This window comes from Coturnix japonica, unplaced genomic scaffold (assembly GCF_054131305.1).
Source record: "Coturnix japonica strain WE unplaced genomic scaffold, WE-NBRP24 Scf054, whole genome shotgun sequence".
In the NCBI taxonomy this organism is placed as follows: Eukaryota; Metazoa; Chordata; class Aves; order Galliformes; family Phasianidae; genus Coturnix; species Coturnix japonica.
The window spans coordinates 627,918-643,692 of record NW_028188957.1 but is presented as its reverse complement, the minus strand read 5'-3'; the positions used below and the strand labels follow the sequence as shown (position 1 = coordinate 643,692).

General features: G+C 52.4%; 2 protein-coding genes across 3 annotated transcripts in view; both read right to left on the bottom strand.

The window, feature by feature from the left end:
• LOC107307301 (mitochondrial import receptor subunit TOM40 homolog) overlaps positions 1–15,027 on the bottom strand; it is a 51,633-nt gene extending 36,606 nt beyond the window's left edge. The window contains exons 1-4 of one of the 2 annotated variants that reach the window (XM_085533126.1): positions 14,907–15,027; positions 11,372–11,628; positions 9,372–9,439; positions 5,991–6,083 (exon numbers count right to left, since the gene is read on the bottom strand). In XM_085533126.1, coding sequence (XP_085389252.1) covers positions 5,991–6,083; positions 9,372–9,439; positions 11,372–11,624 — 414 coding nt within the window. In that variant the 5' untranslated portion in view covers positions 11,625–11,628; positions 14,907–15,027. The remainder of the gene's footprint in view (positions 1–5,990; positions 6,084–9,371; positions 9,440–11,371; positions 11,629–14,906) is intronic. The other variant, XM_085533125.1, reaches the window with a different exon arrangement.
• GRINA (glutamate ionotropic receptor NMDA type subunit associated protein 1) overlaps positions 1–15,775 on the bottom strand; it is an 86,668-nt gene that overhangs the window by 66,808 nt on the left and 4,085 nt on the right. The window lies entirely within an intron of this gene.

Genomic DNA, 15,775 nt, shown 5'->3' with positions numbered 1-15,775 from the left:
GTTCCCCCCCAAATCCCCCTTTTTCCACCCATTTTGACCCAAATCCCCCATTTCTGACCCCAAAATCCCCCTTTTTCACCCCAAAATCCCCCATTTTTGACCCCAAAATCCCACTTTTCCCCACCAAATTTGCCCAAAATTGCCCTTTTTTGCCCCATTTTGACCCAAAATCCCCCATTTCTGACCCCAAATCCCACTTTTTCACCCCAAAATCCCCATTTTTGACCCGAATTTGCCCAAAATGGCCCTTTTTCACCCCAAATCTCACCTCATTGGGTCCCACTTGTTGCCCCCACCCCCCTTTTTCCCCCCCAAAACCCCCTTTTTCCACCCATTTTGACCCAAAATCCCCCATTTCTGACCCCAAAATCCCCATTTCTGACCCCAAAATCCCCATTTTTCACCCCAAATTTGCCCAAAATGGCCGTTTTTCACCCCAAATCTCACCTCATTGGGTCCCATTGTTCCCCCCCAAAACCCCCTTTTTCCACCCATTTTGACCCCAAATCCCCCATTTCTGACCCCAAAATCCCACTTTTTCACCCCAAAATCCTCCATTTCTGACCCCAAAATCCCCATTTTTGACCCAAATTTGCCCAAAATCGCCCTTTTTCACCCCAAAATCTCACCTCATTGGGTCCCATTGTTCCCCCCCAAAACCCCGTTTTTCCACCCATTTTGACCCAAATCCCCCATTTCTGACCCCAAAATCCCACTTTTCCCCATCAAATTTGCCCAAAATTGCTCTTTTTTGCCCCATTTTGACCCCAAATCCCCCATTTTTGACCCCAAATGCCCCTTTTTCACCCCAAATCCCCCCAAAACCTTCAACTTTTACCCCAAAATCCTCATTTTTCACCCCATTTTGACCCAAAATCCCCCATTTCTGACCCCAAAATCCCACTTTCCCCCCCAAATTTGCCCAAAATTGCCCTTTTTCACCCCATTTTGACCCCAAATCCCCCATTTTTGACCCCAAATGCCCCTTTTTCACCCCAAATCCTCCCAAAACCCTCAACTTTTACCCCAAAATCCTCATTTTTCACCCCATTTTGACCCCAAATCCCCCATTTCTGACCCCAAATCCCACTTTTTCACCTCAAAAATCCCCATTTTTCCCCCCAATTTGCCCAAAATCGCCGTTTTTCACCCCAAATCTCACCTCATTGGGTCCCATTGTTCCCCCCCAAATCCCCCTTTTTCCACCCATTTTGACCCCAAATCCCCCATTTCTGACCCCAAAATCCCACTTTTTCACCCCAAAATCCCCCATTTCTGACCCAAAAATCCCCATTTTCCCCCCAAATTTGCCCAAAATGGCCCTTTTTCACCCCAAATCTCAGCTCATTGGGTCCCACTTGTTGCCCCCACCCCCCCTTTTCCCCCCCAAATCCCCCTTTTTCCCCCCATTTTGACCCCAAATCCCCCATTTCTGACCCCAAAATCCCACTTTTTCACCCCAAAATCCTCCATTTCTGACCCCAAAATCCCCATTTTTCACCCCAAATTTGCCCAAAATGGCCCTTTTTCACCCCAAATCTCACCTCATTGGGTCCCACTTGTTGCCCCCCATCCCCCTTTTTCCCCCCCAAAACCCCCTTTTTCCACCCATTTTGACCCAAAATCCCCCATTTCTGACCCCAAAATCCCACTTTTTCACCCCAAAATCCTCCATTTTTAACCCCAAATCCCACTTTTCCCCACCAAATTTGCCCAAAATTGCCCTTTTTCACCCCATTTTGACCCCAAATCCCCCATTTTTGACCCAAAATGCCCCTTTTTCACCCCCAAATCCCCCCAAAACCTTCAACTTTTACCCCAAAATCCTCATTTTTCACCCCATTTTGACCCCAAATCCCCCATTTCTGACCCCAAAATCCCACTTTTTCACCCCAAAATCCTCCATTTTTAACCCCAAATCCCACTTTTCCCCCCCAAATTTGCCCAAAATTGCCCTTTTTTGCCCCATTTTGACCCCAAATCCCCCATTTCTGACCCCAAATCCCACTTTTTCACCCCAAAAATCCCCATTTTTCCCCCTAAATTTGCCCAAAATTGCACTTTTTCACCCCAAAACCGACCTCATCAGGGCCCCCCAACCCTTTTTCCCCCCCAAATCCCCCTTTTTCCACCCATTTTGACCCAAAATCTCCCATTTATGACCCCAAAATCCCACTTTTTCACCCCAAAACCCCATTTTTGACCCCAAATCCCACTTTTCCCCCCCAAATTTGCCCAAAATTGCCATTTTTTGCCCCATTTTGACCCAAAATCCCCCATTTTTACCCAAAATATCCAATTTTTGACCCCAAAATTCCCCCTTTTCACCCCAAATCCCCCCAAAACCTTCAACTTTTACCCCAAAATCCTCATTTTTCACCCCATTTTGACCCCAAATCCCCCATTTCTGACCCCAAAATCCCAATTTTCACCCCAAAATCCTCCATTTTTGACCCCAAATCCCACTTTTCCCCACCAAATTTGCCTAAAATTGCCCTTTTTTGCACCATTTTGACCCAAAATCCCCCATTTCTGACCCCAAAATCCCCCATTTTTGACCCAAAATTCCCCTTTTTCACCCCAAATCCCCCCAAAACCTTCAACTTTTACCCCAAAATCCTCATTTTTCACCCCATTTTTGACCCCAAATCCCCGATTTCTGACCCCAAAATCCCACTTTTTCACCCCAAAAATCCCCATTTTTCCCCCTAAATTTGCCCAAAATCGCCCTTTTTCACCCCATTTTAACCCCCAAATCCCCCCTTTTCCCCCCAATTTTGACCCATAACCTCCCGTTTTTGACCCAAAATAACCTATTTTTGACCCCAAAATCCCCATTTTTGACCCCAAAACCCCATTTTTCCCCCTAAATTTGCCCAAAATGGCCCTTTTTCACCCCAAATCTCACGTCATTGGGTCCCACTTGTTGCCCCCCACCCCCTTTTCCCCCCCTAAAACCCCCTTTTTCCACCCATTTTGACCCAAAATCCCCCATTTCTGACCCCAAAATCCCACTTTTTCACCCCAAAAATCCCCATTTTTCCCCCTAAATTTGCCCAAAATGGCCCTTTTTCACCCCAAATCTCACCTCATTGGGTCCCATTTGTTGCCCCCATCCCCCTTATTCCCCCCCAAATCCCCCTTTTTCCACCCATTTTGACCCAAAATCCCCCATTTCTGACCCCAAAATCCCACTTTTTCACCCCAAAATCCCCCATTTCTGACCCCAAAATCCCCATTTTTGACCCAAATTTGCCCAAAATCGCCCTTTTTCACCCCAAATCTCACCTCATTGGGTCCCATTTGTTGCCCCCATCCCCCTTATTCCCCCCCAAATCCCCCTTTTTCCACCCATTTTGACCCAAATCCCCCATTTCTGACCCCAAAATCCCACTTTTTCACCCCAAAATCCCCATTTTTGACCCAAATTTGCCCAAAATGGCCGTTTTTCACCCCAAATCTCACCTCATTGGGTCCCATTGTTCCCCCCCAAAACCCCCTTTTTCCACCCATTTTGACCCAAAATCCCCCATTTCTGACCCCAAATCCCACTTTTCCCCACCAAATTTGTCCAAAATTGCCCTTTTTTGCCCCATTTTGACCCCAAATCCCCCATATTTGACCCAAAATATCCAATTTTTGACCCAAAATGCCCCTTTTTCACCCCAAATCCCCCCAAAACCTTCAACTTTTACCCCAAAATCCTCATTTTACACCCCATTTTGACCCTAAATCCCCCATTTCTGACCCCAAAATCCCACTTTTTCACCCCAAAATCCTCCCTTTTTAACCCCAAATCCCACTTTTCCCCACCAAATTTGCCCAAAATTGCCCTTTTTCGCCCCATTTTGACCCCAAATCCCCCATTTCTGACCCCAAAATCCCACTTTTTCACCCCAAAATCCCCATTTTTCACACCAAATTTGCCCAAAATGGCCCTTTTTCACCCCAAATCTCACCTCATTGGGTCCCATTGTTCCCCCCAAATCCCCCTTTTTCCACCCATTTTGACCCCAAATCCCCCATTTCTGACCCCAAAATCCCACTACTCACCCCCAAAAATCCCAATTTTCACCCCAAAATCCCCATTTTCCCCCCAAATTTGCCCAAAATGGCCCTTTTTCACCCCAAATCTCACCTCATTGGGTCCCATTGTTCCCCCCCAAAACCCCCTTTTTCCACCCATTTTGACCCAAATCCCCCATTTATGACCCCAAAATCCCACTTTTTCACCCCAAAATCCCCCATTTTTGACCCCAAATCCCACTTTTCCCCCCCAAATTTGCCCCAAATTGCCCTTTTTTGCCCCATTTCTGACCCCAAATCCCCCATTTTTGACCCAAAATGCCCCTTTTTCACCCCAAATCCCCCCAAAACCTTCAACTTTTACCCCAAAATTCTCATTTTTCACCCCATTTTGACCCCAAATCCCCCATTTCTGACCCCAAAATCCCACTTTTTCACCCCAAAATCCTCCATTTTTGACCCCAAATCCCACTTTCCCCCACCAAATTTGCCCAAAATTGCCCTTTTTCGCCCCATTTTGACCCCAAATCCCCCATTTCTGACCCAAAAATCCCCATTTTTGACCCAAATTTGCCCAAAATGGCCGTTTTTCACCCCAAATCTCACCTCATTGGGTCCCATTGTTCCCCCCCACCCCCTTTTTCCACCCATTTTGACCCCAAATCCCCCATTTCTGACCCAAAATCCCACTTTTTCACTCCAAAATCCCCCATTTTTGACCCCAAATCCCACTTTTCCCCACCAAATTTGCCCAAAATTGCCCTTTTTTGCCCCATTTTGACCCCAAATCCCCCATTTTTGACCCAAAATATCCAATTTTTGACCCCAAATTCCCCCTTTTCACCCCAAATCCCCCCAAAACCTTCAACTTTTACCCCAAAATCCTCATTTTTCACCCCATTTTGACCCCAAATCCCCCATTTCTGACCCCAAAATCCCACTTTTTCACCCCAAAATCCCCCATTTCTGACCCAAAAATCCCCATTTTTCCCCCCAAATTTGCCCAAAATCGCCGTTTTTCACCCCAAATCTCACCTCATTGGGTCCCATTGTTCCCCCCCAAAACCCCCTTTTTCCACCCATTTTGACCCAAAATCCCCCATTTCTGACCCCAAAATCCCACTTTTTCACCCCTAAATCCCCATTTTTCCCCCCAAATTTGCCCAAAATGGCCCTTTTTCACCCCAAAATCTCACCTCATTGGGTCCAAGTTGTTGCCCCCCACCCCCTTTTTCCACCCATTTTGACCCAAAATCCCCCATTTCTGACCCCAAAATCCCACTTTTTCACCCCAAAATCCCAATTTTGACCCAAAAATCCCCATTTTTGACCCAAATTTGCCCAAAATGGCCCTTTTTCACCCCAAATCTCACCTCATTGGGTCCCATTGTTCCCCCCCAAAACCCCCTTTTTCCACCCATTTTGACCCCAAATCCCCCATTTCTGACCCCAAAATCCCACTTTTTCACCCCAAAATCCTCCATTTTTGACCCCAAATCCCACTTTTCCCCACCAAATGTGCCCAAAATTGCCCTTTTTTGGCCCATTTTGACCCCAAATCCCCCATTTCTGACCCCAAAATCCCCATTTTTGACCCAAATTTGCCCAAAATGGCCCTTTTTCACCCCAAATCTCACCTCATTGGGTCCCATTGTTCCCCCCCAGAACCCCCTTTTTCCACCCATTTTGACCCCAAATCCCCCATTTCTGACCCCAAAATCCCACTTTTTCACCCCAAAAACCCCATTTTCCCCCCTAAATTTGCCCAAAATCGCCCTTTTTCACCCCAAAACCGACCTCATCAGGGCCCCCCACCCCCCTTTTTCCCCCCCAAAATCCCCTTTTTCCACCCATTTTGACCCAAAATCCCCCATTTCTGACCCAAAATCCCACTTTTTCACCCCAAAATCCCCATTTTTGACCCAAATTTGCCCAAAATTGCCCTTTTTCACCCCAAATCTCACCTCATTGGGTCCCACTTGCTGCCCCCCGACGTAAGTGGCCCCAAAATGATACGCCGAGTCCCCAACCGTGCTCAGAGCCACCGTGTGGTTCACCTAGGAACCAAAATCCACCTTTTTGAACCCAAAAAGCGCCTCCGAAAATAGACATTTTTGAACATGCCCCAAAATCGCCATTTTTAGACCCAAAATGACCATTTTGGACCCGAAAATCACCCCCAAAATGGCTGATTTTCACTGTTCCCAAGATGGATATTTTGATCCAAAATCCACCTTTTTTAACCCAAAAATCACCTCCAAAAATAGACATTTTTTAACACACCAAAATTTGACATTTTTAGACCCCAAATTGCCCTTTTTTGACCTAAAATCACCCTTTCTTAACCCAAAAATCACCTCCCCAAACGGCCACTTTTGAACGTGCCAAAAATTGACATTTTGACCCAAAATCCACCTTTTTGAACCCAAAAAGCGCCTCCGAAAATAGACATTTTTGAACATGCCCAAAATCGCCATTTTTAGACCCAAAATGACCATTTTGGACCCGAAAATCACCCCCAAAATGGCTGATTTTCACTGTTCCCAAGATGGATATTTTGACCCAAAATCGCCCTTTTTTAACCCAAAAATCGCCTCCGAAAATAGACATTTTTTAACATGCCCCAAAATCGACATTTTTAGACCCAAAATGACCATTTTGGACCCCAAAATCACCCCCCAAAATAGCCATTTTTTGGTCATTTTTAATATACCAAAAATCAACGTTTTCAGACCCAAAATCCACCTTTTTTAACCCAAAAATCACCTCTGAAAATAGACATTTTTAACACACCAAAATTTGACATTTTTAGACCCCAAATTGCCCTTTTTTGACCTAAAATCACCCTTTCTTAACCCAAAAATCACCTCCCCAAACGGCCACCTTTGAACGTGCCAAAAATTGACATTTGACCCAAAATTGTCCTTTTTTAACCCAAAAAGCGCCTCCGAAAATAGACATTTTTGAACATGCCCCAAAATCGCCATTTTTAGACCCAAAATGACCATTTTGGACCCAAAAATCACCCCCAAAATGGCTGATTTTCACTGTTCCCAAGATGGATATTTTGACCCAAAATCGCCCTTTTTTAACCCAAAAATCGCCTCCGAAAATAGACATTTTTAACACACCAAAATTTGACATTTTTAGACCCCAAATTGCCCTTTTTTGACCTAAAATCACCCTTTCTTAACCCAAAAATCACCTCCCCAAATGGCCACTTTTGAACGTGCCAAAAATTGACATTTTGACCCAAAATCGCCCTTTTTTAACCCAAAAATCACCACCAAAAATAGACATTTTTGAACATGCCCAAAATCGCCATTTTTAGACCCAAAATGACCATTTTGGACCCGAAAATCACCCCCAAAATGGCTGATTTTCACTATTCCCAGGATGGATATTTTGATCCAAAATCACCCTTTTTTAACCCAAAAAGCGCCTCCGAAAATAGACATTTTTTAACACACCAAAATCTGACATTTTTAGACCCCAAATTGCCCTTTTTTGACCTAAAATCACCCTTTCTTAACCCAAAAATCACCTCCCCAAACGGCCACTTTTGAACGTGCCAAAAATTGACATTTTGACCCAAAATTGTCCTTTTTTAACCCAAAAAGCGCCTCCGAAAATAGACATTTTTTAACATGCCCCAAAATCGCCATTTTTAGACCCAAAATGACCATTTTGGACCCAAAAATCACCCCCCAAAATAGCCATTTTTTGGTCATTTTTAATATACCAAAAAGCAACGTTTTCAGACCCAAAATCCACCTTTTTTAACCCAAAAATCACCTCCAAAAATAGACATTTTTTAACATGCCAAAAATAGACGTTTTCATACCTAGAATTGCCATTTTTCAACCCATAAGTGCCCCCCAGCCCCATAAGTGCCCCATAGCTGCCCCATAAGCACCCCCAGCCCCACAGCCACCCCATAGCTGCCCCATAAGTGCCCCCCCAGCCCCATAGCTGCCCCATAAGTGCCCCATAGCTGCTCCATAAGCACCCCCAGCCCCATAGCTGCCCCATAAGTGCCCCATAGCTGCCCCACAGCTGCCCCATAAGTGCCCCCCAGCCCCATAGCTGCCCCATAAGTGCCCCCCAGCCCCATAGCTGCCCCATAAGTGCCCCATAGCTGCCCCATAAGTGCCCCCCAGCCCCATAAGTGCCCCCCCAGCCCCATAGCTGCCCCATAAGTGCCCCCCAGCCCCATAAGTGCCCCATAGCTGCCCCATAAGTGCTCCCCCAACCCCATAAGTGCCCCTCCAGCCCCATAGCTGCCCCATATGTGCCCCCCCAGCCCCATAAGTGCCCCATAGCTGCCCCATAGGTGCTCCCTCAGTCCCATAGCTGCCCCATAAGTGCCCCCCAGCCCCATAAGTGCCCCATAGCTGCCCCATAAGTGCCCCCCCAACCCCATAAGTGCCCCTCCAGCCCCATAGCCACCCCATAGCTGCCCCATAAGTGCCCCATAGCTGCCCCATAAGTGCCCCCCCAGCCCCCCAGCTGCCCCATAAGTGCCCCATAGCTGCCCCATAAGTGCCCCCCCAGCCCCCCAGCTGCCCCATAAGTGCCCCATAGCTGCCCCATAAGTGCCCCCCCAGTCCCATAGCCACCCCATAAGTGCCCCATAGCTGCCCTATAAGTGCCCCTCCAGCCCCATAGCTGCCCCATAAGTGCCCCCCCAGCCCCATAAGTGCCTCCCAGCCCCATAAGTGCCCCATAACTGCCCCATAAGTGCCCCCCAGCCCCATAAGTGACCCCATAGCTGCCCCATAAGTGACCTCCAGCCCCATAGCTGCCCCATAAGTGCCCCCCATAAGTGCCCCCCCAGCCCCATAGCTGCCCCATAAGCAACCCCAGCCCCATAGCTGCCCCATAAGTGCTCCCCCAACCCCATAAGTGCCCCTCCAGCCCCATAGCTGCCCCATATGTGCCCCCCCAGCCCCATAAGTACCCCCCAGCCCCACAGCCACCCCAAAGCTGCCCCCTAAGTGCCCCATAGCTGCCCCATAAGTGCCCCCCCAACCCCATAGCTGCGCCATAAGCACCCCCCAGACCCATAAGTGCCCCCTCAGCCCCATAAGTGCCCACCCCAGCCCCATAGCTGCCCCATAAGTGCCCCTCCAGCCCCATAGCTGCCCCATAAGCATCACCCCCAGCCCTATAAGTGCCCCCCAGCCCTATAGCTGCCCCATAAGTGCCCATAGCCCCATAGCTGCCCCCCATAAGTGCCCCCCCCAGCCCCATAAGTGCCTCCCCAGCCCCATAAGTGCCCCATAGCTGCCCCATAAGTGCCCCCCCAGCCCCATAAGTGCCCACAGCTGCCCCATAAGCAGCACCTGGAAGTGGTTGCTGAGCCCTTTGTTCACCGTCAGCTTCACTCCCTCCATCTGCACCGGGAACAGCTCTGGGGGGAGATGGGGGGCGCCCCATAGATCAGCGTCACCCATAGGTGCCCCATAGCCCCCCCCTACCCCATAGGTACCCCCCATAGATGCCCCCCCCACCCCATAACCCCCCCCATATCTCCCCCCCACCCCATAACCCCCCCCCATAACCCCATAACCCCCCCCATATCTCCCCCCCACCCCATAGGTGCCTCCCCCCCACCCCATAACCCCCCCATAGGTGCCCCCCCCCCACATAACCCTCCCCCCATATCTCCCCCCTCCACCCCATAACCCACCCCATTGGTGCCCCCCCACCCCATAGCTGCCCCATAAGTGCCCCCCACCCCATATCTCCCCCCCATATCACCCCCACCCCCCATAGATGCCCCCCCCACCCCATAACCCCCCCCATATCTCCCCGCCCCACACCATAGGTGCCCCCCCACCCCATAACCCACCCCACCCCATAACCAACCCCCGACCCCATAACCCCCCTCACCCCATAAGTGCCCCCCCCACCCCATAACCACCCCCCACCCCATAAGTGCCCCCCCCACCCCATAACCCCCCCCAACCCCATAACCCCCCCCACCCCATAAGTGCCCCCCCCACCCTATAACCACCCCCCACCCCATAGGTGCCCCCCCCCCCCATATCTCCCCCCTCAACCCCATAACCCACCCCATAACCCCCCCCACCCCATATCCCCCCCCATAACCCTCCCCCACCCCATAATCCCCCCCATAACCCCCCACACCCCATAGCCCACCCCCCACCCCATAACCCCCCCCCCCACCCCATAACCCACCCCATAACCCACCCCATAACCCCCCACACCCCATAGCCCACCCCCCACCCCATAACCCCACCCCCACCCCATATCTCCCCCCCCAACCCCATAACCCCCCCCATAACCCCCCACACCCCATAGCCCACCCTCCACCCCATAGCCCACCCCCCCACCCCATTACCCCCCACCCCATAAGTGCCCCCCTCACCCCATAACCACCCCCCACCCCATAAGTCCCCCCCCACACCCCATAACCCCCCCCATCCCCAACCCCATAGGTGCCCCCCCCGACCCCATAACCCCCCCTTTATAGCCCCCCCGACCCCATAGGTGCCCCCCCCACCCCATTACCCCCCACCCCATTACCCCCCACCCCATAACCCCCCCCCACCCCATTACCCCCCACCCCATATCTCCCCCCCCAACCCCATAACCCCCCCCACCCCATAGGTGCCTCCCCCACCCCATAACCCACCCCACCCCATATCTCCCCCCCACACCCCATAACCCCACCCCACTCATGGGTGCCCCCCCCCCACCCCATATCCCCCCCATCCCCGACCCCATAGGTGACCCCCCGACCCCATAACCCCCCCCCCACCCCATTACCCCCCACCCCATAAGTGCTCCCCCCACCCCATAACCACCCCCCACCCCATAGGTGCCCCCCCCCCATATCTCCCCCCCCAACCCCATAACCCCCCCCATAACCCCTCACACCCCATAGCCCACCCCCCACCCCATAACCCCCCCCACCCCATATCCCCCCCCATAACCCCCCCCACCCCATAACCCACCCCATAACCCCCCCCACCCCATATCCCCCCCATAACCCCCCCCACCCCATATCCCCCCCATAACCCCCCCCACCCCATAACCCACCCCATAACCCCCCCCACCCCATATCCCCCCCATAACCCCCCCCACCCCATATCCCCCCCATAACCCCCCCCACCCCATAACCCACCCCATAACCCCCCCCACCCCATATCCCCCCCATAACCCCCCACACCCCATAGCCCACCCCCCACCCCATAACCCCCCCCCCACCCCATAACCGACCCCATAACCCCCCCCCACCCCATAACCCACCCCATAGCCCCCCCCCCGACCCCATAACCCCCCCCACCCCATAACCCACCCCATAACCCCCCCCCACCTTTACACCTTCGATGACACTCCTCGAAGGTCCCCGGGTTGGGCAGGGGGCTCGTTGTAGCCCCCCCCCCATGTTGGGATGATGTGGGTCCTCCTGTGGGGCTCAGCCCCCCAAGTGACCCCCCCCCACCCCCAGCCCCATTACCCCCCATAGGGAGACCTGGGGGGGGGGGGGGAGCCAAAGGGGGGGGCAGCAGCCCCATAGATGGGGGGGGAGGTGGGGGGGGGGATCCGGCTGCCAACACCGACCCCATAGAGCTGTGGGGCAGAGAGAACAGGGTGAGACCCCATAGACACATAGAGACCCCATAGAGACCCATAGAGACCCCATAAGTAACCCCACAGACCCATAGAGGCCCCATAGAGACCCATAGAGACACATAGAGACCCCACAGACCCATAGAGACCCCATAGAGACCCATAGAGACCCCATAGACCCATAGAGACCCCATAGACCCATAGAGACCCATAGAGACCCCATAGAGACCCATAGAGACCCCATAGGCACCCCATAGAGACCCCATAGACCCATAGAGACCCATAGAGACCCCATAGACCCATAGAGACTCCATAGACCCACAAGTGACCCCATAGAGACCCATAGAGACCCCATAGACCCATAGAGACCCATAGAGACCCATAGAGACCCCACAGACCCATAGAGATCCCATAGAGACCCATAGAGACCCCATAGAGACCCACAGAGACCCCATAGAGACCCGTAGAGACCCCATAGACCCATAGAGACCCCATAGACCCATAGAGACCCCATAGAGACCCCACAGAGACCCCATAGACCCCACAGAGCCCCATAGGGACCCATAAAGACCCCATAGACCCATAGAGACCCCATAGACCCATAGAACCCCATAGACCCATAGAGACCCCATAGAAACCCATAGAGATCCCATAGACTCATAGAGATCCCATAGACCCATAAGTGACCCCATAGACCCATAGAGACCCCATAGAAACCCATAGAGACCCCATAGACTCATAGAGATCCCATAGACCCATAAGTGACCCCATAGACCCCATAGAGACCCCATAGACACATAAGTGACCCCATAGACACATAGAGATGACATAGACCCATAGAGACCCATAGGGACCCATAGACCCATAGAGACCCCATAGAGACCCCATAGAGACACATAGAGACCCCACAGACCCATAGAGACCCCATAGAGACCCATAGAGACTCCATAGACCCACAAGTGACCCCATAGAGACCCATAGAGACCCCATAGACCCATAGAGACCCCATAGAAACCCATAGAGACCCCATAGACCCATAGAGACCCCATAGACCCATAGAGACCCCATAGAAACCCATAGAGACCCCATAGACCCATAGAGACCCCATAGACCCATAAGTGACCCCATAGACCCATAGAGACCCATAGAGACCCCATAGAGACATAAGTGATCCCATAGACCCATAAGTGACCCCATAGAGACCCATAGAGACCCCATAGACCCATAGAGACCACATAGAGACCCATAGAGACCCCATAAAGACCCATAGAGACCCATAGTGCCCCATAGACCCCATAGAGACCCATAGAGACCCCATAGACCCATAAAGACCCCATAGACCCATAGAGACCCCATAGAGACCCATAAAGACCCCATAGACCCATAGAGACCCATAGAGACCCCAAAGACCCATAGAGACCCCATAGACCCATAGAGACCCCATAGACCCCATAGAGACCCCGTATAGACCCCACAGAGATCCCATAGAGACCCATAGAGACACATAGAGACCCCATAGACCCATAGGGACCCATAAAGACCCATAGAGACCCATAGAGACCCATAAAGGCCCATAGGGACCCCACAGACCCATAGAGACCCCATAGACTCATAGAGATCCCATAGACCCATAGAGATCCCATAGACCCATAGAGACCCCATAGAGACCCATAGAGACCCCATATAGACGCCATAGAGACCCATAGAGACCCATAGAGACCCCATAGAGACATAAGTGATCCCATAGACCCATAAGTGACCCCATAGAGACCCATAGAGACCCCATAGACCCATAGAGACCCCATAGACCCATAGAGACCCCATAGAGACCCATAGGGCCCCCATAGAGACCCCATAGACCCATAGAGACCCCATAGACCCATAGAGACCCCATAGAGACCCATAGGGCCCCCATAGAGACCCCATAGACCCATAGAGACCCCATAGAGACCCACAGAGACCCCATAGAGCCCCATAGGGCCCCCATAGAGACCCATAGAGCCCATAGACCCCCATAGAGACCCATAGACCCCATAGAGACCCATAGACCCCCATGTAGCCCCATAGAGCCCCATAGACACCCCATAGAGACCCCATAGACCCATAGATACCCCATAGACCCATAGAGACCCATAAAGACCCCATAGACCCATAGAGACCCCATAGAGACCCCATAGAGCCCCATAGGGCCCCCATAGAGACCCATAGAGACCCATAGACCCCATAGACCCCCATAGAGACCCATAGACCCCTTAGAGACCCATAGACCCCCATGTAGCCCCATAGAGCCCCATAGACACCCCATAGAGACCCCATAGACCCCATAGAGACCCCATAGACCCCATAGGGACCCATAGAGACCCCACAGAGACCCATACAGACCCACAGAGACCCCATAGAGACCCCATAGAGACCCATGCAGACCCATAGGGACCCAATAGAGCCCTATAAACCCCCATAGAGACCCATAGAGACCCATAGAGCCCCATAGAGCCCCCATTAAACCCTATATCCGCCCGACAGAGACCCATAGACCCCATAGAGACCCCATAGAAATCCACAGACACCCCATAGAGCCCAATAAAGACCCATAGAACCCCATAACCACCCCATAGACCCCCATAGGGCCCCCATTAAACCCTATATCCGCCCCATAGAGCCCCATAGACCCCATAGAGCCCCCATTAAACCCTATATCCGCCCCATAGAGTCCCATAGAGCCCCATACAGCCCCATAGGGTCCCATAGACCCCCACAGAACCCCATAACCACCCCATAGACCCCCATAGGGCCCCCATTAAACCCTATATCCGCCCCATAGAGACCCATAGAACCCCATAGAGACCCATAGGGACCCATAGAGCCCCATAGAACCCCATAGAGCCCCATAGAGACCCCATAGACCCATAGAGACCCATAGAGATCCATAGAGACCCATAGAGTCCCATAGAGACCCAATAGAACCCTATAGATCCCCATAGAGACCCATAGAGACCCATAGACTCCACACAGCACCCCATAGAGCCCTATAGAGCCCCATAGAGCCCCATAGAGACCCCATAGACCCGCATACAGACCCATAGACCCCATAGAGCCCCCATTAAACCCTATACCCGCCCCATAGCCCCCATAGAGCCCCACAGAGCCCCATAGATCCCCATAGAACCCCCATTAAACCCTATATCCGCCCCATAGGGCCCCATAGAGCCCCATAGTGCCCCTATACCCGCCCCATAGCCCCCCATTACCGCCCCTCCCCCCCCCCCAGGTGTCCTCACCTACAGGACAGCGCGCGGCTCTGAACAAGCCCCGCCCCTTCCGGTGGGAAGCCCCGCCCCTTCCGGTGGGAGACCACGCCTTTTCCGGTGTGACGGCACGCTACTTCCGCTTCCCACACACACACTGAAAGCGTCATTTCCGCTCGGGTAGAAGCGTGTGTCGTCACTTCCGGCTGGTTCGCTATTGGCTGAGAGCCTCATAATGGGACTCTATCGGGACAAATACGGACCCATAGAGACCCATAGAGATTAATAGAGCGCCCCCTAGAGGCTTGGAGGACTCATTGCAACCCATAGGGATTAATAGGGAACCATTGCAACCCATAGGGACCCCATAGGGACCCATAGGGACACATAGAGACCCATAGGGACCCATAGAGACCCATAGGGACCCATAGAGACCCATAGGGACCCATAGGGACACATAGAGACCCATAGGGACCCATAGAGACCCATAGGACCCATAGGGACACATAGGGACCCATAGAGACCCATAGAGACACATAGAGACCCATAGAGACCCCATAAGTGATCATTAAATCCTATAGGGGCTGAATGGACCCCATAAGCGATCATGAAATTCTATGGGGCCGGGTCGCTATGGGGCAGGGTCTCTATAGGGCCGGGTCTCTATGGGGCCGGGTCGCTATGGGGCAGGGCGGTGCTATGGGGCCGGGCGGTGCTATAGGGCCGGGTCTCTATAGGGCCGGTTCTCTATGGGGCCGGGTCGCTATAGGGCCGGGTCTCTATGGGGCAGGGTCACTATGGGGCAGGGTCTCTATGGGGCAGGGTCTCTATGGGGCAGGGTCTCTATGGGGCAGGGTCTCTATAGGGCCGGGTCTCTATGGGGCAGGGTCTCTATGGGGCAG